General features: G+C 37.6%; 2 protein-coding genes across 4 annotated transcripts in view; both read right to left on the bottom strand.

The window, feature by feature from the left end:
• Nucleotides 1–27233, bottom strand: part of COL4A5 (collagen type IV alpha 5 chain) — a 276485-nt gene extending 249252 nt beyond the window's left edge. For all 3 annotated transcript variants that reach the window (XM_004710041.3, XM_045298536.1, XM_004710040.3), the window contains exon 1: nucleotides 26909–27233. In XM_004710041.3, the coding sequence (XP_004710098.1) occupies nucleotides 26909–26989 (81 nt within the window). In that variant the 5' untranslated portion in view covers nucleotides 26990–27233. The remainder of the gene's footprint in view (nucleotides 1–26908) is intronic.
• On the bottom strand, nucleotides 6388–6687 carry LOC101653063 (small ubiquitin-related modifier 1-like). Its single transcript, XM_045298538.1, has one exon. The coding sequence runs from the start codon at nucleotides 6685–6687 to the stop codon at nucleotides 6388–6390; it is 300 nt and encodes a 99-aa protein (XP_045154473.1).
• Nucleotides 27234–27521: the final 288 nt, after the last annotated feature.

The following is a 27521-nucleotide window of genomic DNA, read 5'->3' as shown; positions in this document are numbered from 1 at the left end:
CAGAAAAGTGGGTGAAGGGAGACATCTGACAGGGCAAGATATGACAAAATAATAATTTATAAATTATCAAGGGTTCATGAGGGAGGGGGGAACGGAGACGGAGCGGAAAAAATGAGTACCTAATGCCAGGGGCTTAAGCGGAGAGCAAATGTTTTGAGAATGATGAGGGCAATGAATGTGCACATGTGCTTTACACAATTGACATATGTATGGATTGTGATAATAGTTATATGAGCCCCTAATAAAACTATTAAAAAAACGGAAAGAAAATGTACTATATCTCTTGATTGTTGTGAGTGTAGATGTTGTCGAGCTCATTAAACTGTATACTTTCTATAACTGGATTGTATTGGATGGAATATATACTTCAAGAAGCTTGATTTAAAAATAAAAAGGAACTTGGAAGCTGAATTGGGACCTGGACCTGTTCAGTAAGATTTCCACAGGCAACTCCCATGAGAGATGTTTCCCTGAGGTCCCTGTTTGTGCCAAGGAATGCGGAGGCAAAACATTGTTGGAATAGCTAAGTTATTCACTTGTTCCCTTAAATTTGCTAAACATTCAAAGTATTTATTTAAATTTCCTTTGATTGTGAGATGAAATTGCCAAAATTGCTTAAGGGATAACAAACTTACATATACTTAACATGCAGTCATACATCTATACTGCATTCATTTAACTGAACACAGTAAGTAGTTTAATAACATAATTAGAATGATTAAGAAGCCTCCCAGGAAATCAAAATGGGCAACATAGTTTTGACAGTTTCCTGTGGCTATAGATAATATTTTATTGTTTACATACTAGTCTTAATTGTTTTCCTTATTCTATTCCCATTCCTTCATTTTCTTTCTTTCTTTTGAGATTATTCCTCCACTTGTAAATACTATTCCAGGGATTCTATCTGTTTAATATAGCAAGTGTTTGGTCCCTGAAGAAAATTGACATAATGAAACAGGATGCCTAGCTAATAGACTAATAAAAATAAACTGAAAAGAATTTCTAAGGCATCTCTCCATTCTGTGGTGAACACGAGAGCTGAAGAAAGTTGATCAGGAAAAAAGAAACGGCAAATTACTCAGGCCAAGAAGGAAAGGTGAGTATATTGAACTAAATTATACCGGGAAAGTAGACTACAGAGCCTAAGAAAAATTATACTTAGCATTTATCCCCAGTATATGCCAAGCATAAAGATAGTTGATATCATATAATGGACCAAATTAGATAGAAAATCTGCACTTCAACCAAATTTGATGTCAGTACACATGTTCCAGTAAACTCGGACGCTGTACTACCATTGTAACATCAGAGTTAGCTGTTGCAGGGGTTTTGAACTGCCATAAAAAGAGAGAAATCTCTCTTACTTAGTAAAAACTTCCAAAATGATAAAGCAATTAATCTTTCTAATTCTTCCCTGGAGTGTTCAGGGTAGAGCCTCCTCACATTCTCTCTCCACCCTGTCCCATAAAGCCTAGTTTAACTTCCAAATCTTGCTCTTTCCAAAAAGTTGCTGTGATAGAGTTCTAAACTAAGCTAACAATGTGAAAGGCTGAATGTACCTCCCACGCTACACTTTGACTCCCTGACAAAGGAATGACTAAGAAATATGCCGAATCTTAAAAAAAAAATTTAATGGTAAAAGCATACCTAATTGGATGTCACTCTCATTTCCTCCAGATACAGTCACCTATGACATCTTCTAGATAGAATTAGAAATCTCACACCACCTCAGAAACAGAGCCCTCTCAAAGCTTATCTCCTCCTAAGGTACTCAAATATACTTACTGAGTTTGACACAATTATTTTCCTAGGAATGTACAAGCTAGGGTGAGGCTGGGTGGCAGGAGCAGGTAATATAACCAATATGTCAACCCAGTACTGGAAAACAACATACATTAATATAAAATGATTTGATGAGGGCTCTGAGACAAATTCTAGAACCCATAGTAATTAAACATTAAAATATCTCCTTGTGTTAGGGAGTTCTTAAATATCTTACGAGGTCTTGGAAACCCATAGGAGCATTTCTAGCCTCTCCTAAAGGGTCACTGTGAGCTGGAATTGACTTGATGGCACTGACTGTGTGTGAGTTTGTGTGTGTATGTGTGAGAAATAATTTATAAACCCTGAATATTCCCAAGTCAGCCAAAAGCATTTGATTAAAGTATCATAACCACTATGCCACCAAGGATACTACGTGGAGAAAGCAGCAACTCCGCAATCACATTTCTAGTGCTCTCTGACCTGAGGGGATCATCCTCTGGCACTGTCTCTGACTATGTGCTGCTTCCATTCATTAGGCCTTCAGTACCTGATGATGTTTCAAAGCTATATATAAGGTTTTCAAGGGCTCTTTGCTCTGAAGGGAGAAGCCGAGTCCTTCATTATTTGCTCTTAGTCTGTAAGCACTACTGAAATCTGTTTCCGCTGGGTGACCCTGCTGACATTGGCAATACCAGTGACAGCATCACAGCAACCCATAAGCCGCCACAATACGACAAACTAACAGACAAGTGGTGGGATAGAATAATCAGGGGTCTAGAATTTCATCTCCTTACCCTACTACCATTCCTATGAGCAGCCTGGGTGGCATAGTGGGTTAAGCAATGGGCTGCTGCCTACAAGATCAACTGTTCGACACCACCAGTCATTCTACAGGAGAAAACAGGCTTTTGTCTCCCTTTAAGATTTAGTCTCAGAAACCCACAGGAGCAGTTCTACCCTGGCCTATAGGGTTGCTATGAGCAACAATCTACTCAATGGCAGTGAGTTTGGTTTTTTGGAGTGTTCCTATGAATACACTATCAACTTTACAAATTATCAACTTTGTAATTTAGTGCATATTATTTTCTTCTAGGATAATTTCCCATTGTATCAAAGCTTAATTTCACTCTTTAAAGAATGTTTAAGCACTACGAAGAATGTTGTTGTTAATGTTGTTACATGCCATTGACTTGATTCCAACTCTTGTCCAGCCCATGTGTGCTCATAGGATTTTTAAGGCTTTGATCTTTGGGAAGCAAATTTCCAGGCCTATTTTCTAAGGCATCCCTGGATGAGTTCAAATTGCTAACCTTTCAGCTAGTAGTAATGCACTTAACTATTTTTGCCACTCAGTTCATAGAGTTAACTTTTGAGTGAAACTAAGTATAATATTAAGGAACCCTGGCAATGCACGGGGTTAGTGTTGGGGTGCTAGTTGCACGGTCATCACTTGGAACCCACCAGCTGCCATGTGGGATAAAGATGAGGTTTTCTGCAACTCTAAAGATTTAATCTTAGAAATCCAAAATGAAACCCACCACCATCAAATGGATTCTGATTCATGGCAACCCTATCAAACAGAGTAGAACTGCCCCGATGGGTTTCTAAGATTCTAACATTTTACATGAGTAGAAAGCTTCACTTGCTGACCTTACAGCTAGCTGCCTGAGGCATAGCCTGCTACACCAAAGTGGACAGTTTTACCCTATCCTATAGGGTCACTATGAGGAAAAAAAAAGGCCTCAATGGCAGTGAATGAACTAATTTAGTATCCCCTACCTTGCATGACTTTCCATTTTTCCAAATTAAACTAGGACTTGGTTTTATGCATACCAATCCTCATAAATATTAGAAAGGCCTAATTTTGAAATTACCTTTTTTTTTTTTACCATTTTATCACTTTCAAATTTGAATGATTTACCACCTAAGAAAAATGTCTCTCTTTTCCTTAAATGAGCATTTAAACATAAAGAGAGAAAAAAGGATAATATGGGTGTAAAAATATATCAGTATATCTAGAGTTTCTAAATCCGTGTTTTTATGATAAGAGTTGTCAATTTGTAAATTCGAAAGTAGCAGTCAGGAAAACAAATCCAAGCTCTTGAAAATGAACCCGTTTTTTAACCTCTCAGAAAGGTGAAATTTCTACATTTATTCTGATTTATTGCTTTACAACATTGATCTGTGTTTTTCTTCCCATTATGCCATATAAGCATATGAACTCATGAAGGCTGGGATAAAGTCTCATAAACTTGTGCTCTAACAAAAACATGCCTTAAATGCAGTGATGGAGAAATGAAATTATTGTATAAATGGGTTGTAAAAGATAGGCAAATAGAATTGAGAGAGATTAGTGCTAAAGTTGAAATTATTTAATATTAAACGAGTTACTATAACTTGAATACACTCATTTTGAAGGAAAATTTCTCTTAAATAAAAAAAACAACAGGAAACTCAGCTAACCATAAAAGTTAGAGGCCAGAAGTCATCATTGTTCTTCTTTCAAAATATGTTAGTATCTTTGGAGCCAGGGAGAGAGGAAAGGAAAAAAATCCACAAATTTTGCCAGAATAAGCACGTATTTTTATAAAAGCAAGAGATTTAAAAATCTACCCTTTCATTTTAAAGCGCTGAGGATGAACATGACCTTAGGACAAGGGTAAATCAGTTCATTTATAGAGCCCGTTAGGAAAACTACTCAGAAGTTACACTGCAGTTTACATAAATGTCCCACAGGTCGCTGAGAATGCTTCCTGAAACAAAATTAACTCACAATGTGTAAGCCTTTTTTCCTACAGGATTATTGTGTAAGTATTATACTATACAGTTAATGCAAAAATGAATGAAGGTTAGAAAAACAGTGTTCTCCTATCAAAATAAACCAAACTTTTTGTTTTTAAAAAACATTTTTATTGATGGCCAAATCTGATACCTAGATATAGTCTACACCCTTGTTTCCTACACCATTATCCAAGATAAATATGACCGTTAAATAACGTGAAGTAAGATAACAGGAAAAAAATTAGGCAGCATTCCAAGTCTTCCCTTCCCTTAAATTTCAAATGCAAAATCAAATGCTTTTATCCTATAATTAAAAGCATATCCAGGGTATGAGATAATTAATTAACAATAAAAATTTCACTTCCTATTAGTTGAATGAAAAGCTGTCTGCTATATCAAAACGCCTTCAATTGTGGGTCACATAACCGAATGTGAGGGTCAATGAATTTTGGTAGAAGTAAGCTTCCTAAAGACTTGATGACCAAAAATTAATTCAAAATCAAATGCATCGTGAATCCGAGGTGCTTCTCGCAGCGCTGACCCATTTTGCAAATGTCTTAAGCAAAAAGTGGGAAAAGTTTAAGAAACTCTATGCAGTTTAGAAGTGCATGCGTATGTGAGGTTTAGAAGAAGAGTAAATTGTATGACTGCTAAGGTAACTGTCATACTAGGTATAAACTCACAGCCACCAACTGGATTCTGACTCATAGTGAGCCTAGAAGCCAGAGTAGAACCACCTCTTTAGGTGTCTGAGACTGTAAATCTTTATGGTTTCGAAACGGACAGCCTCATCTTTCTCCCAGAGAGAGGCTGGTGGATTCAAACTGCTGACCTGCAGAAAGCATAACCAACCACTCCTCTAGAACTCCTTGCTCTAGGTATAGATAGACCTAGTTATATGGATAAAAATATCTACTATTAGGATCCTGCTGAATGGAAATAATCTGAAATCCAAATATTTATGTTTTTAAAAAACCTTCACAGTAGTGTCATTTATATCACAAAAGCTATATATTTCATGGTTTCTTGAGACTGCTTTTAAAAAGTACTAGAAAGTGGGTGGTTTTAAAGAAACAAAATTAATTTTCTCACAGTTCAGGGCATTAGGGTATCAGCCACACCATTCCTATTGATGGCTTCCGCATAGGAACTGTTCCTGGCCTCTCTTCCAGTTTCTTCTTCTTTTTTTCTCCTGTTGAAGACACTTCTTCATGAATAGCTTTTTTAATTGCTAATGAAAATTTGAACTTTTCAGGGATTTTCCAGTAAAATTTTCATTTTCATCCTAAAATGCTTTGTCTCTTCAGCGAAGGTCTCTTTGGAGTTAGCCACCACTCTAACGATTTGTTACCACGCCTCCCACCGGATATGCCTCTTCTTTTGGTCCAGACTCTCAGATTTTCATAGTAGCGTCAAAAGGTCATTTTTCCACAGATCAGTTCTCTGATAAACTTCCAACTCCTACTGAAAGGCAAATTCCAGGAGTGAAGCTAGAACTTCAAGACCAATTGGAAAGTCATTGTGAACACTTGCAATGCAATAGTCAGTCTTATTAATCTCACAAGCCTGCAAATGCACACTCCTGGACAAGGTGGCCTCTCTGTGAACACACGTAATTTTTAAGAAGCAGAGGATAACCTGAAGGAAGCTGAGGCTCGATCACCAAAAGTCACCACAAGGAGAACAAATGCTAATGAACAGTGAGCACCAGGATTTTAAATGTCCTATGTTTGCATGAGAGGCACAGGTTTTCAAATCCATTTTGAACACCACATTACAAAAGAGCTATTTTTTAAAATAGAGAAAAATATTAAAGAAAAAGAGAAAAAATTAAAAGAATGTCTAAACTGTTGAATGAGCCCCTGGTTGTCCCTGATAAACCTCAATACCATCTTCTTCCTCCATTGTCAGTTCTTTTGTAGTGTGGTTATCAGCAGTTCTCTGACCTCCAAAGAGAAACCTGAGTGAATTCATTGGAATTCCCTGTCTTTGACAGTATGATACTTTGAGTTTCTTGAAATGTGTAGTCATTTTCACCTTGAAGTGGATCACACTACCATCTTGTCCAGTGACTTTGATGTCGTCTCCTTTGTTCTTATACCCTAAGTCTTCAGTTGAAAGTTCTACCTCCTGGTCATACATGGTGGTAGTGGCTTCTTCCAAGGGGGATTTCCACACTACAGCGACCTTGCCCAGTGACATTCTGTACTTGGGGGTTTACAAACCCATATATTTTCTCCACCACACAACACTTTGGCTCTCTCCTAGTTTCTAATGATGCATGAAACCTTTACTGTCCCTAAGCTTGTATGAGGATAAGTCAAAATAGTATTACAAAAAATTGACAAAAACCTTTATTGATCAAACATATCAAAATGTAAAGTAATCATTTCTCAAACAACTTCCATCTAGGTCTATGAACTTCAGAAGGTGGTCTTTCCTTCTCTAACCCTGCCCCACTCATCTGAAGTTTGTCATACTGTGGTGCTTTGTGTGTTACTGTGATACTAGAAGCTATGCCACCAGTATTCCTAAAACCATCAGGGTCACCCATGGTGAATATGTTTCAGTAGACCTTCAAGACTAGAAAGAAGAAAGAGGAGGACCAATTCTGAGGGATTAGCCACTAAAAGCCTTATGAATAGTAAGGGAACACTGTCTGGTATAGTTCTGGAAGATGAGTCCCTCAGGCTGGACGACTTCTAAATTACAAGTGAAGAAGAACAACTTCCTCAAAGTAGAATCACTTTCAATGACATGAATGAAGCAAAGTTTTCCAGATCTTCATTTGTTAATAGGGCATGACTCGAAATGAGAAGAAACAACTGCAAACATCCATTAAAAATCAAAAAAAGGAATAGACCGTGTATGAATCTAGGAAAATTGGAAGCCGTCGAAACGGAAGCACAGAAGATATGGATGCTATAGTAAAGTGTAGTGAGGAAATTAAATGGTGCCCATCTATCAGATAAAATAGCATATAGGGTCTTAAAAGCTCGTTTTCAAACAAGCAGTCATCTAAGTGAGATGTCAACTAAGTCTACATAGAAGAAGCGATCCAACGTCAGTGATCAACGTGTTGCAAATCATACAATCAAAAGAAGGGCCCAAATTATGAGATTCTGGTTTGCCGAAGGCTTTGGACAGTGGGAGTCCAAGATACATTTGTGAGATATATACAGGATATAAGCCATCCATGATTTCCCTCTACACATAATGGAGGGATGGGAATAAACTGGTTACAAAACAGAGTACATTGGAGAGATGACTGACTATAGAGAGAGATCAAAATGAAAAACCTAACTTAAACAGTTAAAACCTTTTCAGTTGAGGGTTTGCAACATTTTCTGTGTTTTTAATTTTTATTATTGGGGTTTATCTCTGATGTATTTTGTCATTGGCGGTAGCCCTCTTGAGTTTTTTTATATGTTTTTCTGTTTTTATGGTACATGAAACCCAGGACTGATGAACCTATAGAGACAGCAAATAGAATAATGGTTCCTGGGAGGTGCAGTGGGGGAGGGTAAAAGGGAGATGATGTCAAGGAGTTCAGAAGAAATAATGTTGTGAAACTGATTGTTGTAGCAAATGTACAATACTGCTTGATGTGATTGAACTAAGGAATGATATTATATCTGTATTACATCCCAATAAAAAATTTTGGAAGAAAACAAAAGATTGAGAATTCAAATAAATAAATATTGAATGTAAAAATAAAAAAACCTTAAAAACTGAGATGGAATGAATACAGATTGATCTCCAAACCATTAGTGAGCTCATATTGGTCATTTGGAATCTGATAATTACATGGCTTACTCTGCTAGAAAATTAGTCCTTATGACATGGCCCTATTGGAAGAAGGTCCCACCCTCATGATGAGATCACTGACAATATGGGTGCTATAGCAAAGTGTGGTGTAGAAACTAGATCGTGCTCGGCTACCAGAAAGGATAAGGCCTGGAGTCTTAAAGGGTTGTTTTCAAACACGCAGTCATCTAAGTGAGGCACCAACTAAATCCACACGAATGAAGCACACCAGCCTGGAAAGACCCGAGGATTGTAAATAATATCATCCAAATTTAAGAGAGGGAATGATATCAGAGCTTAAATTGTGAATACCTGGTTTGCAGAAGACTATAGTATAGATGACAGTGGAAACCCAAAATACATTTGCAGGGTCCACACATGGATTAAGCATATGGTGAATCCCCTCTGATCATAGTTGAGGGATATGAATAGCCCTGTTATCAGACAGAGAGCATTATAAAGTCAGTTATGGCAGGCATTGATCACCCTTTTGACCCATTGTAAAACTGTTTCAGTTTGTTTGTTTGTTTTTAAGTGAAGAGGAAATTTCGTATATGGATTAAGCCTCTGGTGAAACTCTTCTGATCATGGACCAAGGATGTGAATAGCCTTCTTCTAATACAGAATGCATTGCAAAGTGGACAGATGCAGATGCGGTTAGGTTAAAAATTTAGCATCCTACCATTTGTTATCTCTTATGATACACTTACATTTGTTCTAGTTTTTAATACTTTCTGCATTCTTTTCAATTTATGTTTTTATCTGTTTTAGTTTGCTATTGTTGTTAGTTTTTAAAAAAATGTTTTTCCATGTATGAAATCCAGAATAGATAAATCTATAGAGACCGTAACTTAATTAATGGTTGGTTACTGGGAGTATTGCTGGAGTGGTGAGGGAAAATGGGAGGCTAATAACAATGAGTACTATAATGAAGAAAATGTTCTAAACCTGACTGTGGTGATGATTGTATAACTCCTCTTGATGTGATTGAGCCATTGAATTGTATTATATATGAATTATATGCCAATAAAACCATTAAAATAAAAGAATATATATTTTAAAGAGTTACAGTCTCAGAAACCCATAAGCACAGTTTCACTGTCCTACCGGGTCACTATTATGTATCTGTATAAATGAAAAAAACAAACTCAGTGCCATTGAGTCAATGCTGACTCATGGTGACCCCTGTATCTAAGGCTGTAACTATTTATGGGTGTTAAAAGCCCCGTCTTTCTCCCATTGAGCTGCTGGTGGTTTCGAATTGCCAACCTGGTTTCATAAAAATTCAAATCAAACACTAATGAGAAATTTTTACTAAATAAAAAATATTAAAGATAACAAAAAAGAAAACCACAATCAATAACCATGCACACACATGAAAATTATTAAAATTAGAAAGAATGACAATGACAAATGAAGGCATGGATTAGGAGTAACAACAATTTTCACACACTGGCAGAATGTATAATCGTACAACTACATTGGGGAAAAGTTGGTAGTCTTATAACGGTAAAAAGAAATGACATAATTCAAAATTTCCAATCCTTGTAATTCATATATCATCTATGATAGTATACGTCCATAGAAATCCTTATGTTCATATGTTCATAGAAGTTTCATTTGTAATAGGCACAAACTGGAAAAATCAAAATATCCATCAATAGGTGAATGGAAAAACAAAATGCAGTGCATCCATATAATGGCAAGCTATTCAACAAGAAAGACTATTGAATTACTGATGGATTACAAATAAAAAATTTTCAGTTGGGGGAGTGATGGCTGTGATCATTATCTTGGTTGTCACAACTCCTCAATGTGTACACCCTATACATGTGCCCTTTATAGTATGCCATTTATACCTCAAAGTTGCTTAAAAATTATAGAAGCAGATTTGATCTCAATAAGAATTTCCCTTCTAACAACCACAAGAACAGAATCTTACAGTTGAAACAAATTGCACGATTAATACAGATAAAGTAATATCTCGTATATTTGTGGCAATTTTAGGAATGGAGCCCATTCCAAAGTATTTTGCCCCATTACTGAAGGCATAATTGTAGAAAATTCTTAATATTGAGTTCCTGTAAGTTGACCCACCTATTCTAGGCCTTGCCTCTTGGCGATATCCATATAAATTTACTCTCCCCTAAATTCAACTTCCATTCAACAAATAACTACTTAGTGTCGACTATATACAAATAACCACTCTATATACTATGGCAAATACAAAGAAATTTAAGATAAGAGCATTCGTTTCATGAATTGTCCAATCTAGTTCATAAAAGTAACTAATCTTCATTCATTGTGGGTTGTTCCCTTTTCCTTTCCACTAATAAATCCTCTTCTGTGGTTTATAGCAAGAATATTTCTTACTTAGCAATTGGATTAAAGATGATAGGAAAGCTTGAATGCAATCTAGTATTTCCATTTTTTTCTTTAGCAGTAACAACATCTACTAAAATGAATAAAATTACAAAATCTCCAAAACAATGTGGTATACTAAAGAAAGGACAGAAGTAAGATTCTGGGAAAATGACTTCTTTCTGCCTCTGCACCGAGCTACACTGGTCTTTCATGAAGCAATGCCTTGCAAAATGTGAAGCTGGTCTTTGTAAAATAGAACTTCACAAACATTTTGATCTCAAGGCAACTTTACAGTCTTAAAAATTATGGAAGACCCCAAAGATCTTTTGCTTACTGTAGTAATTGTTGTTAGGTGTCATCAAGTTGGTTCCAACCCATAAGGACGCTATGCACAACAGAATGAAACACTTGTCCAGTCCTGCACCATCCTCACAATTGTTCCTGTCCTTGAGCCCATAGTTGCAGCCACTGTCTCAATGCTCTCACTGAGGGACTCCCTCTTTTTCACTGCCTCTCCATTTCACCAGCAATGATGTCCTTCTCCAGAGACTGGTATCTCCTGACAACATGTACAACCTATGACTAAGGCAAAAGCTCACATCACTTGCCATCGCCATGGTATAAACTCAGTAATATTGGATAATGTTCAAAAAAGTATTCATTTAATGGTAGCAATGATAAACCCATCACATGTTAATGTAATATATTTTTATGAAAAAGAATTATATTTTCTCAAACAAAACAATTTGTGGGAACAGTGGGATTGTTTTATATTTCTTTTTGCAAATCTCTTTAATGTTTGCCTTGATACAGCTGGATCATATCTGCTTCTACATTCAATCTGTTGCAATGTTGTTTTGGTTGAGATATACGAAGAAGCTCTGATTTCACAGAACTATATAGTTGGAATATGGAGCATTTTTTATTGCAATCTTTTTTTTTAATTAAATACTTTTATTGGGAGCTCTTACATCTCTTATCACAATCCATACATTCATCCAACTTGACAAGCACATTTGTGCATATGTTGCCATCATCATTTTCAAAGCTTATTCTTTCTACTTGAGCCCTTGATATCAGCTCTTCATTTTTCCCCTCCCTCCCTAAGCCTCCTTCCCTCATAAACCCCTGCTAAATAATGGGTTATTATTTTCATATCTTACATCAAATATGGACCATTTTAATAACTTTTACAGATATATGTGTGTATTCTTTAATACTACACCAAAATTTGACAAGTGGTAGGCTCTTTAAGGTTATTTGAAACATGGAATCTGATACTTTTATCGGTTAAGATTTTGCACTCTATTACATTAAAACCCATTGTTCTATTGTGTCTTTTTGGTGAGTCTTCTATCCATGCATAATTCTGTAATATCATGCTTTAATAATTTGGAAATTTTCAGTTCACAAAATCATACAGAACTTCCAAATGTTGATGTGCATACAATATAAAAATTAACATACATTAATATAAACAGAATATCATTAGAAAAATCTAAAATTTAGCAAGTTACTGAGTTCACAGCAGTAGATTCAAGCTTTTCATAATTCTGATTTTCTCTGGAAAGATTCAAATTTTTCATTAGCAACACATACTTCCAATAGTTTTACATGAAGTAATAGTCTCACTTTGTTCAGATTCAAGAAAATAACTACTAAATACTCAAGTCTCAATACCCAAATGTCTCAATTGCTTTTTGATGTAGACATGGTAATCCAGGTAAATGCAAGCTAGTTCAACCAACTCACAATTTGAAGAAATGTACAATTGTTGTTCCTAGAGACAACTACCTTCCCTCAGCCTACAGAATTGATGTTTGTATTTATTTCCCATTTTGTCATACAATATATTTTTAAAATATAGTTATGAGTGGAGTTTCAATAATATTAAGTGAATGCTACTTTGAGGATATTCTTAAATAAAATTGGCCCCGACTCTCACCCCACCAAGAACTTTCTATTTCGTAATACTGCACCAGCAGTTTCACCTATTATCAGCACAGATGTATATCAGTATGATAAAATATGCAAAACACACTTCATAACTTTGTCATAATTTAACCTTGTGATACTCCGAAAGGATCTCAGGAATCCCAAGGGTCCCAAAGACCACACTCTGAGAACCACTGACTAAAAGGACACCTAATATCCCTTAGTTCTAAGGCATATATAACCATTAACTAGTCAACAACTTTTCATTTGTACAACTGTACAAAACATTAGTTTACCAATAAGATCCATCTTACATTTAATAAATACACCAAGTTCTCATCAAATATCTAAAGTAATTCTAGGGATACATTCATGAGATTGTAAAACAGGAAATGTTTCTTCCTTCCTGAAATATTTTATTCATATTTCTTACCCACCTCCATCTTTTTTTCAGGCAGCATTGTGCTTTGGCTGGTAGATAAGTAAGTGACTGGTCTAACTCTACCATAATGGTGCTACGTTGCTGGCCTAGTAGAAACACATGCATAGAATACTATTCTAATCAATGAGTTTTAAGATGTTTCTCAAGTGAGGGATTCCTGGGAAATAATAACAGAAAGAAAAGGTTTTCTCTCTTCTGCTAGACATGGTAGTGTCTGCCTGTGATATCTGAGAGTGCAGCAGCCATCTTGTGAGTATGAGTGGTTGGAACAATGGGAACAAACATAACAATGGATGTGAGGTTCATGCAGGACTTGGCAGTATTTATTTCTGTCGTTCGTAGGGCTACTATGAGTCAGAACTGACTTTGAAAGCAGCTAGCAACAACATTCTAAGAAAATAAGCTGACAGGCAATGTATGGCCGGGCAAAAAGATAGCAACTTGGGTCCTTAATGGTGTCATAACCTGGATAAATTCATTAACCTCAGAGCTAACCTATCTCCAAATGTATTGTTACGTGAGCTATAATTTTACTGTAGAATTTAAGATAGTTGAATTAGTATTGCCTACCATTTGCAACAGAAAGCAACACATTTACATAAACAGGCACTACTGTGCCCATTTTCCATATATGGAAACATTTCACTAGATCAATTAGATGGCGAGATTATAGCCAGAGAAGGGCCTTTCTTCCTTTAAACAAGGTCCTAGAAGGACAGAATACACTACAGAATTTTTCATTGGTGCCCTAGTCTTTTTCTTTTAGAGCCCTACTCATAACACCACTTTTCCACCAAAATTTCTTAGGATATCCTTCAAATATACCAGTAATGTCATACATATTTTAAGTGTTAGAAGTAAACCAGATAGTTCTTCTAATATATAAGATGAATGGTATTAGACTGAAATATTAGATGATACAATACCTTAACAGAATTTCTTTGAATTCTATTGTATCAGAAAAAGGATTTCCTTGACCAGACTCATAAATCGTGCTTGTGGTAGTTACATAACTTCGTGTCAACTTGAAGGACAGGGGTCACAGCCTGATGGTGCCTCCTTGTGGGCATGACAACCCCATAAGGAGGGTCCTGCCTCCCTCTCTCTCTGCCTTCATCTTCATGCTGGTGAGCCCTGTGAAGGTTCCACTGCCATTTGATCCACAAGACTCTTCACCCACCGGCCTGTGATCTTCCTACTTTTTGCATCATTGCATGTGGCTGCGTGAGTCAGAAGAGGGACTTAGGGGCTAGTATCGGACACATGGACTTGAACTGGACTGGGATAGGATGTTTTTCTGATATACAATTACTTCTTGATATAAAGCTCTCTCTTACAAATATATGAGTGTCTTTGGATTTGTTTCTCTAGTCAACCCACCCTAACACAGTGCTGAAATCACTCTGTAAGTGACTACTATGTTTATATCACAGTCATTTAAAAAAAACAGTTATAAACTGGGCTCTGTGGCGCAGTGGATAGTGCATTGGACTCCTAACTCAAGAAGTGACTAAAAAAAAACAGTTATAAATGAAATTTAGTAAATGCCTGCTTCTCCTATAACAATTTATTTTGGTTTTAATTTAAGGTACCGTAACAGATACCATCACAGACTACACTTTTGGTTAAAGTCCAATGGAAGCTGCTAAAGGAACAAAGGGCAACTGTATCTGGACAGATAATGAAGGTAAATAAACTCAAGCATTGATGCATAAAATGAGAATCTGGTTGGTTAACAAGAAAGGAGCCTAAGTATCAGATATCACAATAAAGAAGGCTCTTCAAACAGTCCTCAAGAATCATAGCTATTAAAAAATATATAATGATGATTTAGCTAAATGACTGGGTAAGTAAAACATATAATATGTTGGTGAGGAAGAAAATATTTTCCAAAATTCCTTCTGCTCCATTGTTGCCATTGTTAGGAGGGGATGGATTGATGGAATTATTACATTTAAAAATATGACTAGTGGCTAAGACCAAATCAGCCAACCAACTGGCAATCAACTGAGCATAATTTCCATAGTCATTGTAATATGTAGAGAAACAATTAAAACTGTTACATACTACTGTTATCTGTAGAACCAGTCTGGAAAGTAATTTGACAAGAGCAGATTCCTATCATTCCAAGGCTTAAAGTTCAGCTACTCAAATACTACCTGGAAAAGCAAAAGCATAACCATAACCATTTGTGATGCTGCAGAGGAATACATTGAATTGCACAAGCCACAAAGGTGCCAAATAGACAATAAATAGTCCTTCAGCTTCTGAGGAATGGCAGGGAGAAAGTAAAGTGGAAGAAGGGCAAAATGAATTCATAAACAAAACAAACAAAAAACTCACCATCATAGTCAATTCTGACCCAGAGCAACCCCTAGAGCACATGGTCGAACTGCCCCTTTGGGCTTATAAGACTGAAAAACTTTATGGGAGCAGGAACCCTCATCTTTCCCTCAAGGGATGGCTGGTGGGCTTGAACTGCCAACCTTACAGTTAGCAGCCAAACTTGTAACCCATTATGCCACCAGAGGTCCTTTCATATGTACAAAAGATCTTTTAAAATGTGTGGAAAAATGGAATTGAAAGATAATGGACTTTTCCCATGAACTGATTGCCTAGGAATAGAGAGCTAAGAGTGAGGGATATTACCATCCTAAAGTGGGAAAAATAGATTAACATCAATGGGAGGAGAGGTTCTGTAGCTTTGCTATGGGAGAGATGAAAGCAGGGGAAACCACTAGGACGATAAAGCCATATAAGTTTAAGGCTGCTAAGCAGTTATAAGACAGGAGCTGGTGGAGGGGGTGGGGGAAAGGGGGCAGGTTATCTTCCTCCAGACGCATTATCAAGACTCCCCTGGAAGAGGGAGGCTACCAATGGGTTTGGAGTATGCTATACTCTCCAGGCAGGGAGAAAGGTAAGGGGATGCATATTCCCCAAAGTTAAAGTTTTAGGTGAATGACAGGCAGTATAGTAACTCCCTTCCATGCAGTTGATTCTGACTCTTCTTTACTTCTTAGGATAGGATAGAAGTGCCCCTGAGAGTTTCTAAAAGTGTAAATCTTTCAGAGAATAGAAAGCTTCACTTTTCTTCTGAGTTAGAGTATGAGTCTTTAAAAGATGGGTGGTCAGAAAACATGGCATCCCCCCAAGAGCCTCACTAGAAGGACTTGACCTGGAAACCCGACTTAACGAACTGGATTCTACCTCAAAATTACCTGTAGTCCCTGGAACTAGGGCTGAAATTCCCTCGTGGAAGAAGATGGCCACCCCAAGACTGTGGAAATGGCTGTCGTGTGGGATCCCTGGCTTAGTGGGCATCCAATGAAAGGAGACCCAGAACCACATATATTTAGTGTCTGAATGTTCCCCTTTCATTAATCCCTTGTAAGGAATGTTACAGGAAAATTTCCCCTGCTCCCATGCTCAATAAAAACAGATGAATCATTTAAGAATTCAATCTGTACAAAGCAACAATGCATGGATTGCGGTTCACAGCAGACTATACTCACATAGACTCATCTCAATAGTACCTTAAATTCTATGCCATTGGATAAATCATTAATGTTATCAATGTGATTGCCTTATACCCCAGGGGCATGATTGACAATGCTATTCTTTTTTGTTTGTTTTGATTTTGTTTGGGGGGTGTTTGTTGGTGGTGATTATTTTTGGTTTTGTCATAAAATGATTACATGACCGCTACAATAAAACAGAATCATCCAAAACCTGCGGACAAGCAGACGGATTCTAGCCTCCCACTTAATTCAAGCCCAATCCAAGAGCAGTTGTTTCTTATAACATGGACTTTCTCAATACTTGATTTAATGAAGAGATCACTGGAGCTAAGAGTGCTACAACAAAGGGTGGTGAAAAAAGCACATGGTCGCCTGCTATCAATTGGAATACAGTAGTGTCTGGACTCTGGAGTCTTAAAGGCTGTCTTCAAACGAAGAGTCATCTAAATGAGGTGTCGAATAAGTCTACGTGGAAAAAGCACACCAGCTTATGTGATTCCGAGATGGCAATAACAGAACCCACATATGATGAAAGGTAAAGTACCAGAGCTTAAATTATGAACACTCCATTTATAGAAGACTATGGAGGACAGTGGGAACCCAAAATCCATCTGTAGAGTACCTAGTCGGATTAAGCCTCTGGCAGATCCGCTCTGACTACAGTCAAGGGACTTGAACAGCTTTTCTATCAGATAAAAATTATTGTAAACTTGAATATGGTGGATCAAACTATGGTTTAATAAGATACTTGGTCCTCCCTATTGACTCAATCTGAATTTGCTCTAGGCTTAAATATTTCTTGTTTGTTCCTTGACAGAAATTTCTTCTCTAGCTTTTTAATGCTGTTGGTGGCCTTTTATTTCTGACTCTTTCCTTTTATCTGTATTTTCAATTTTTTTATTTCATTTTGCTTTTGTTTTTTATTGTTTTGTTGGGTTTCCCAGTTTATGAAGCATAGGACTTGCAGCATACAGACAATAACTGATGCAACGGCTTTCCTGGGATTGAGGTGGAGAGGGTGAGGAGAATTGGGGAGCCAATAATGAATGCAGGAGGAAACATTAGAACTGATTGTGATGATGTATATACAACTGTTTTTAAAACCAACTTAACTATGGAAGTATAGGGTATGTGAATTTTATATCTAGAAAAGTACTAAAAAATCTTAAATGATAAAGGGTAAGTCTATCTTCTGAATCAAATCAAATGATAAGTTGCAGGAAAAACGAACCCCCTGCCATCGAGCCGATTCAGACTTATTGCGACCCTACATACGGTTTCTGAGGCTGCAAATCTTTATGGATGGAGTCATGGTGGCATAGTGGGCACGCATTGGGCTGCAAACCACAAGATCAGCAGCTCAAAACCATCAGGAGTTGCTCAGGAGAAAAATGAGGCTTTCAACTTCTGTAAAGAGTTACAGTCTCTGTGGGAGGAGGGAGGGAGAATTAGAATTACATATATATATGTAGTTTAACTATGCAAGTTTATTATATATGAATATTATATCAAGATAACACTTAAAAAAAAAAAAAGAAACCAAACTTGACCTATGGTTACCATGGGTGAAGGGAGAGGAATTTTTGCTTAGGGAGCACTGAATTCATTTTAATGGTGGTGGAAAAATTTAGAGAGAGATAACAATAATGGTTGTACAACACAAGGCGTATACTCAATAGCACTGAATTACACATGTAGAAGTTGTTGAATTGGTGAATATTTTGTTTTGTATATTTTTGCCAAAATGGGGAGGGGGGATTTACATGAATAACAATGAGTAAGGACAAGGGAAATTGTTCTAAAATTGATTATGGTAAATATTGTACAACTTTTCTTCATATGGTTGAACTACTGCATTATATATGGATGAAGTGCCAATAAAACTTTTTAAAAAGAAAAAAGAGTTACATTCTCAAAAGTCCCCAGGGACAGTCGTCGGATGGGGTGCTGTGAGTCAGAGTGAACTCAATGGCAGTGAGTTTTTGTTTTATTTTGTGGGGAAGGGAGATCTTTATGGAAGCAGGCAGCTTCATCTTTCTCCTGAAGATCATTTGGTGAGTTTGAACCAATGACTTTATGATTAGCAGTCCAACACTTACCTGAAAGCCCCACCAGGACAGGAAAGCCTTATGAAAAGGGAATGGGAGTTATTCAACTTTTCCACGTAGCCATTTTTTCCTATTATATGTTACACATGAAATAAAGAATGAGGGAATTTTCATGAATAGGTTCTAGAGCCAGACTGCCCTGGGGGAAATTTTTAACCAATTACTTATTAACTCTGCAATCTTGGGCAATTCATTTACCCCTTTGAGCCTCAGATTCCCTATAAATAAAAAAAGTAACTATCAATTTAACACTGCTTTTGATGTCTGGTGCTGTCAAATTCAATTCCTATTAACAAAGAAAAATAATGTGTTTTAACATAATAATTTATCTTCTGATATGACCTTTTAAAATGCCAGGAGCCCTGCTATACACATCAGGCTAGGAACTATAAGATCTGCTGTTCAAAACCACCAGCTATTCCACAGGAGAAAGATCAGGCTTTCTACTCCCGTTAAGATTTACAATCTAAGAAACTGACAGGAGCTGCTCTGTTCATCCTTTAGAGATGATATGAGTCAAAATTGACTAGATGGCAGTAAATTGAGGCTTTTGTTTTGTTTTTTAATGTCAGTATCTGCTGCATGTAATAAGACTACTAAAATGATGATAGCTTATTAGATGGGGACCAGCTATCAGAAAGAATAACATCTAGTGTCTTTATAGTTTGTCTTAAAACAAACAGCCATCTAAGTGAGGTGTCAAATAAGCCCACACAGAAGAAGCACACCAGCCTGTGGGATCCCCGGATTGTAAACAACAAAATCCAACACCAAAGGAGGGAAATGTGTTATAATTTAAATTCTGAGCACCCAGGTTATAGAAGGCTATGGAAGACAGTGAAATCTCAAAATCAATTTGTAATGACCCACAGGGAATAAGAATCCATTGGCTTGCTGTGAAAAATCTCAGACAAAATACAACAGAAAGTGAATTAATGCAGCCCATGTTAGGCTGAAATTGAACATCTTATCATTTATTTTCCTTTTTAGCGCATTCTTAATTTGTTCTTTTTTTATTAATTTTTATTTTCTTTCTTTTGGATTAAAAGAAATGTAACCAATGTCATCGAACAAATTGTATATTAATTGTAAAAGGAGGACCTAATTTTCTGTATGAACTTTCACTGAAAATGCAATAAATGTTATTAAAAAAAGCTGATGGCCTTTACTTTTCCATGAAGGAGGCAGTAGTAATAAAATAATTTAAAAATATGAAGTCAGAAATTTTCATGGTAACATTGCTTATAATGGCTAAAACACTTGGAAAATTTAAGTATATTCCTCAAGTGAACAGACAAATAAACTGTGGTGTCTATAAATTACATATATGCATGTAAATACAATGTTTTACTAGATCCGTGTTCATTATAACACTATTTGAAATAGTTAAAAGGTGGAAACAATCTAAATGTACATAAAAAGATGAATGGATAAACAGAGCAGGAGGGTCCCTGGGTAGTACACACAGTTAAGCATTTAGCTGCTAGCTAAAAGGTTGGCCATCTGAACCTAGTCAGGGCTGCCATGGAAGAAAGGCTAGGCAATCTGTTTTCATCAGCTATGAAAACTCGAGGGACTGTAGTTCTACTCCAACACATATCAGGTTGCCACGAGCCAGAATCAACTCCATAGCAGAAGGAACTGGAGTGTATGCATACAATGGAATATTACGCAGCCATGACAAGAAATGAAGTCCTGGCACATGCTACCACATGGATGGCCCTTGATAACATTACAGTGAGTGAAATGTGGACAAGTTGCTATGATACCATGTATCTGAACTGGGTAAATGTATAGTTAACAAAGCCTTTTACTGGTTAATGAAGGTAGGAGGGAAGGGAAAACAGTTGAAACAGTTGGTTGAAAGACTTAAGTTTCTGTTAATTGTGATAGGATAATTTGGGAAAGGATAGTGATAATGTCTGTACATGACTGTATGCTGAACAAACAATTCATGAAGTAGGCCTGCATGAAGAACATAGCATCAGGACTAAAGGAAGACTCAGAACAACCGGAGATATACAGATGACACAACTCACAGGGCAGTTCTTGCAGAAAACGAAGAGGATTTGAAGCGCTTACTGATGAAGATCAAAGACTGTACGTTACACCTGAATGTGAAGAGAATGAAAATCTCCCTAACTGGACCAATAAAATAGCACTGTGATAAATTCACAGTCATCAAATTGATTACGACTCAGCAACCCTATAGGACAGAGTAGCCCTGCCCCTGTAGGTTTTGTGGGCTGAAAATCTTTAGAGAAACAGAAATGACCATTGTTCTTACTCAGAGCTGCTGGTGATAGGCAATAAAAAAGTGAAATAGAAGAATTGATGCTTCAGGACTATTGTTTTGGTGAAGAAGATTGACTATACCTTGGATTTCTAGAACTATGAACAAATCAGTCTCAAAAACAACCAGAGTGTTCCTTAGACATGAGGATGGCAGAACTCCCTTATTTTGGACACTTCTTCACCAAAGACCAATAGCTAGAAAAAGATATATTTGATATATACATAACCTCACCATATGTAGGTACCAATACAACCTCAACTAACAACAGGAAAGATAATGATAGGCCTTGAAACCAGTCAAAGAATTTAAGAGTTCATCTGTAGTCAAAAATAGGGAATCGACAGTGTTGAACAACAGAAATGGACTCTAAAATTCACTGAGCATTTACTATGTGCCAAATACTATACTAAACGCTTTGTACAACTTTTCTCCATTTATTTTAATAAATGCCTTTGAGATGTTTATTGCTCTTCTTTTACTCTGAGGAAATGAAGGGTCAGAGATTACAATGCTGCTTAAGTTCACACATCTATGAGTGAGATTCCAAATCTGACACCAAAGGTCAAGCTTTTAAAGGTTCTATATAGGACCTCTGCAAAGACCACAAAACATCTCTGAGGAAGAGTCCAGAAAATGGTGAGGTCCTGTTACATCACAGAAGAAGGTTTATCCTGTGGTATTAGACTACATCCAGAGGTAGTAGTATAAATTCATGCATTTTAATATAGAAAGGAAGAAATAATTATCAAAGTGTGTGTGTGTTTATATGTGCATACATATTTCCTAGGCCCATCTGCTGAGAAGGCCTAAAAGCAGTGATACCTCACTTGCATTCAACACACCTAGCACCCAAATCTTGGTTTCTAAATACAATTCTACAGTAAAAAGTATCTGAATTTATTGGAGAAGTAGCTGATTCCAGAGTTGGTACCAGAAAAGTATAAAATGAACTTGGGTCATTTTGTGGTGCCACAAAGTTAAAAAAAGAAAAAAGTGCTCAAATAATGATACGATATATTGAAAGGACAGAGGCGTCAACTTGAAGAGGTTCCTATTGTCCAAGTTTTGGAAAATTTAAGCAAAAAAAAAACAACAACATTAGTAACAGTAGTATAATTCATTATAACCCATAGAATGAAATAAATATTTATCAGTCCATACTGATAGGAACACCTGAATAAATCAATAGATATGAAAGAAGAGAAAGTTCATTGTTACCGTGGAGTTCAGCTAATATTTGTACCTGGACAAAATGCTAAAATTTGAAAATTTTCATTCGGAGAGTGTCACAGTTGTAATTATTCACACAATATCATCAATGGTTGTTATGATGAAAGAATTGCCCTAAACAATTCAAAAAATCTATTCACTTTATAAGCAGGGGAAAAAATAGCGACTTTATAATGGATAAACCTGGCACACACTATCTTAACCAAGTTATCAAGGTTAATAATTCATGGTAAAGAATCTCATGTGCTGCATATAGAAAAATCAAAATCCAGTAAAGAGTTCACACTCCTGTATTCACAAAGAAAGATATATGAGTATATATAAATAAACGCACCAAACTAAAGGTATCCACATAGCTGTCAGTAGAATTGGATATAATCAGTAGGTTAATTGGCAAAAAGAACTAACTCCAAACTAAACCCTATGATTGAATATATTCAACAAAGTGTGCCACCATGCATGCATGTCCTATTTCTCCCCCCACAATAGATAAGTTCCTGAACAGGTGGTATATTTTAAATTGTTATGGAAATGAACAAATTAAAGCCAACATAAGGCAAAGAGTTCTTCAAAATAAATTTAAAAAATAAAGAAGCGACACTCATTGCCATTGCATGATTGTGACTCTTTGTGATCCTACAGGACAAGGCAGAACTGCACCCCCGGGGCTTTCCAAGACTAAATCCTTTCAGAAGTAGAAAACCTCCCCTTTTTTCTGCAAGAGGCTGTGGTTTTTGAAAGTGCTGACTTTGCTGTTCGCAGCCCAACTCATATCACTCACTACACCACCAGGGCGCCTCAGGGGTTATATACACCGAATTATGGTTATTTTATAAATCTTTCTACGGACTGTGAATCCATAAAACCATATAAATGAAAACAGTAGCATTTAGCTTGTTTTAAAATTAATTTCCTATACATGGAGATATAGAAATCAAATCCTGATCTTTTGGTTCTATGGTAAAAGCTTTTTTAATTATATCATGCTATTTCTTCTAAAATCAGCCAGAAGACATAAAATTTCCATTATTATGCCATCTCAAATTCTGTTTTAAAAAGAGAGAGTCCAACACTGAGCAGCAAATAAATCTGTATAGACCATACTCAACGGAGTCAGGAGCAATGACAGTGTCATGGGCAAAGAATCTGGAGTCAAATGACCTAGATTCCTTTTTCTCTGCCCTCCCACCCCCAACTAGTAGTTATGTCCATTGCCCTTGAACTCTTGTACTCCTCTCAGCATCTTCTCTGCCTCTATCATTTTTTTAGATTTGTTTTTTCCCCCCCAGCTCCATATCTATATTACTACCTACATGATTTGGGGTAAGTTACTTAACCTCTAAGACCTTTATATAAACTTGCCTCATCTGTAAAAATGAGGATCATAGTGATCTCTATCTAACAGGTCAGCTGTGAACACTCAATCTAATCATGCATAGTGCCATTTTAGCAGTTTCTGGCACACAGTAAACACTCAAAAGTGTTAAGCTATGATGACAATGATCACGACAATGCTGACTAGTTCTTCCAATGGACCAGTATACTTCATAGAGAAAAACTGGTTTGTGGTCACAAATTAAACACCTATCTTTGACAAGATGGATTGGTACAGTGCCTGCAACAATGGGCTTAACAATTGTGAGGAAGGCCCAGAGCAGGGCAGTGTTTTCCTTATGTCTTCCATGGAGTCAACACCTAATAACCAAAGTCCTTGGTAGGTTCTTGTTACTGGCTATGAAGGGTTAAATTAGAGAAACCTATGAGTTGGAATCCACTGGATGGCAGCTGAATTTGGTTGGCTGCTTTCATCCATGCCACACACACACCCTCATTTCACATACTATATCCATAAATCTATGGTCATATCCTATTGACAGTGATAAAATACAGGTATATAAAACTGTCTTTACATAAAAACACATGATTTCCATGACTAGAAATGACATTTTCCATTCAAAGCTGCCTTTCCCCCTCTTTCTACTAATCGTTCAAGACAAAAGTTACATTAACTTACAGGAAAAAATTAGCTTAACTTAAAATCTTGCACATATTTGTGATATCCCAATTATGTGGTATGGCCTTGGAAATAAATCATGTTTTAAGCTGTGGAAAAATTGCAGCATTTTAAGTAGCAATGCTCTTCCTGAAATAACAGCTTTACCTGAGATATTGGCATCTGGTGCTCCAGAGAAGTAAGATAGCTAACTTAAAAGAACTTGAACACAAATAAACCTAAGGGTTTTTAGTCACTCGGTATTAGATGACTCCAGTCAACAACCTGCCCCACTGCCACCCAGTATTACTTTAGAAAAGGTCACCTATATCCTGACCACCAGTCTGAAGAGCAGGTGCCATGCCTATTTTTCAGATGATTGAAACATTCATCTAACTAGGATATCGATGTATGAAGCAAGAAAAATAAAACTCTTGTTTCATTAGATTTAAGGCCTGGATGTTAAAGCACTCAGTTGCTAACCAAGAGGGCAGGGGGTTATTTGATTCCACCAGCCAGTCAGTTTCTGTTAAGGATGACAGTCCTGGAAACGCTAAGAGGCAGCTCTACTCTGTGTTAAAGAATTTCTATGAGTTGGAATAAACTCAACTGCAGTGGACTTGGTTTCTTGGTTTGCTCTATTAGAGGTATGCTATCCTTATGATAGGGAAATGGGGTGTAGAATATTCTTTTTAAATTATATAGGATGGGGGAGGGGGAAACTGTATGCTCTCTTCTGTCATTTTCTCATGAAGATTCAATCAGTGATTTACAAGTGCCAGAAAGCAAGCTCTTTCCCAAGTTTTGTCAATCGTAAATGTAAATCTCACTCTTTTCAATCAATTTCCTGGAAATTGAGGTGCAGTGTTGCTGTGCATACCAGTATCTGGTGCGTATTTATGAATAGTCATTTCCAAAAGGGGGGAAAACCCCTCAGAAATATTTATTCAACATCCACAGATTCTTTGCTCTTGAGCCAAATGCCATTAGCAGAAGGCACCGCAAAAATGACTTTAAAGTAAATAATTTTTAACAGCACAACCGGAGTTATGTCCTATGGCATGTAGCCTGATTACATGGCTAAATCTTACCCTATAAAAGCTGCGGTGTGCCCCCAAAAATGTCCATTTCAAATCATTCATCTACTTTGATGGAAGCAAATTATGGCATGTACAGTTTTCAAATTTGATAGTTTTTTGTTGTGGTTGTGGTTTTTCCCCAGCAGATTGTCATCATAATTCTGCTTGGTTTGGAGTAGCGGTTCTCAACCTGTGGCTCGTGACCCTTTGGGAGTCGAAGGCACCTTTCATAGGGATCGCCTGTTTCATAACAGTACCAAAATTACAGTTATGAAGTAGCAACAAAAATAATTTTATGGTTGGGGTGGTCACCACCACATGAGGAACTGTATGAAAGGGTCACGGCATTAGGAAGGTTGAGGACCACTAGTTTAGAGTAATGTGAAATTAGTCTTCTATACCCTTAGTACAAACTTCCTAGAGACAGAGGGACAGCAACATGGTCTTATGTTGTGCTGAGTTCTATAGGGATGCTAGCTAGGTAACATAAAAGAAAGTGCACTGAGATCAGCTGGGTCATAGCAGTTGCATGTAAAGAATTTCTAATCCGTCAACCACGCGAAGGCCTTAACTATGATCTCATAGTAAAGTGTTTGTAAAGCCACATACTCGGGCCACTAAACAACTAAATTCATGATCACAGGTTTAGTCTTTAGAGGTGAGGGGAAATTCAGAACCAAAGTCTTATTTATTCCTTTACCTTGGCCTCTCATCCCCAGAAATGGGTGGAACTACTCAGACACCTTCTAAGAGACAGATGGACATTTTAATCCTTTATTTCTCAAACTGAGTGGAACTCTGCTCTGATTTCCCATGGAAGTCTCCCTCTCCCCAAGCCCTGGCACCGCACTCCTTTCTTGTAGAACATGCTTTCTACTTTGAAAATCCGTCTTTGACTCTTCTAAATAGGTGATGGGCCAACTGCCTTGGTGAGTTTTAAAAAAGACAAAACAAAAAAGTAAGCAACCACAACAAAACCCGAGAATTTATTAAGGTGGGGAAGACCTAAAGTCTGAGGCCATCCATCCTTAGCTTACCACCTTCTTGGTGATGTTACCTTAGCATTGGGACTAAGGATGGCACAAGCTGGGCACCATCTGGACCTGAGATGGTGTTGCTTAAGAATCAAGGCAAATAACTTCGAGGCGCTGAGCACGGGTGGAAGCTGGATTTGGAAGAGCAGTAATATTAAACTACCAAGCTTAAAGAGCGCGTGGGTTGGGTACAAGTCGTGAAAAAGTTCGCTGCCAGGCAAGGAAACACCGAGGGTGGAGGGTGAGGAGGCAAGGTTGTAAATACGGGGCTTAGGGAACAATTAACTAACCAGTGGGCCCCCACCTCTGGCTCTCCTCCGGTCCTGGGACTGACTAGCAGCAGGGAAGCAAGCAGCCCTATTTTTAAACACCTAAAAGCTCCCCGTGGGTTTCCGAAGGCTTGAATTCCCAGCGTGGTAAATAATGCTTCTTTCTCAACAAATGAAGGCAAAGCTGACCGCCCTAGCCAAGACCTAGGAGAAAGGCAGGTAAAAGGACAAAACGTGGTTTCCGTGTGAGGTGATGGGGCGGGGGTGGGGATAGAAGGAAGGACTTACCGCAGCCTCTGCGGGCTGCCCCCCAAGCCTCAGGGCCAGTAAGAACAAGCCGGCAGCCAGGCTGACTCCGCGCAGCGGCATTCTTCTGCTCCCGCAGCTTCTTCAGCACCCACAGGAAATCCCCGCTGGGCTCTGACCAACTGACATAATCTTGAGGGGTTATTGGAAGAGATCGAGAGCCGGGAGGGGGACAGCGAGGGCGTCCCAATTGTGCAGATCCTTTTAGGTGAGGAGAACGAGAAGCTCTTTAAGAAGGGTTGGGAAAAGGGGTGGTGGGGGAAAAAGAAGAAGCTGTTCTTCCTCCCCCCCGCCCCTCCCCAAAGCCGGTCTCTCAGGAGCACTTTTCCCTTCTGTCCAGACTTGCAAACTTTTTCCCTCACTCAAGTTCTACAGCTCTACTTTCCTCCTTCTTGGCCTCTGCACCGCCCCCTCCCCACCAGCGCAGGGCAATTTGAGTATCCCTCCGCCAAAGCTTCAGCCTGCACGGCAACCTGTGAGGGAGTGTCGCTCAGTTATTTGAGGGAGGGAAACTTCCAGACTAGTTGACTGAACACCATGAATGCAACCAGGAAGCTTTTCTATTTGTTGCTTGACCCGACCACTGATACAACTC

This window comes from Echinops telfairi, unplaced genomic scaffold, assembly GCF_000313985.2.
Source record: "Echinops telfairi isolate 266 unplaced genomic scaffold, ASM31398v2 ScPeMD7_7427;HRSCAF=8465, whole genome shotgun sequence".
NCBI lineage: Eukaryota > Metazoa > Chordata > Mammalia > Afrosoricida > Tenrecidae > Echinops > Echinops telfairi.
This window is presented reverse-complemented; position numbering and strand designations above follow the sequence as displayed.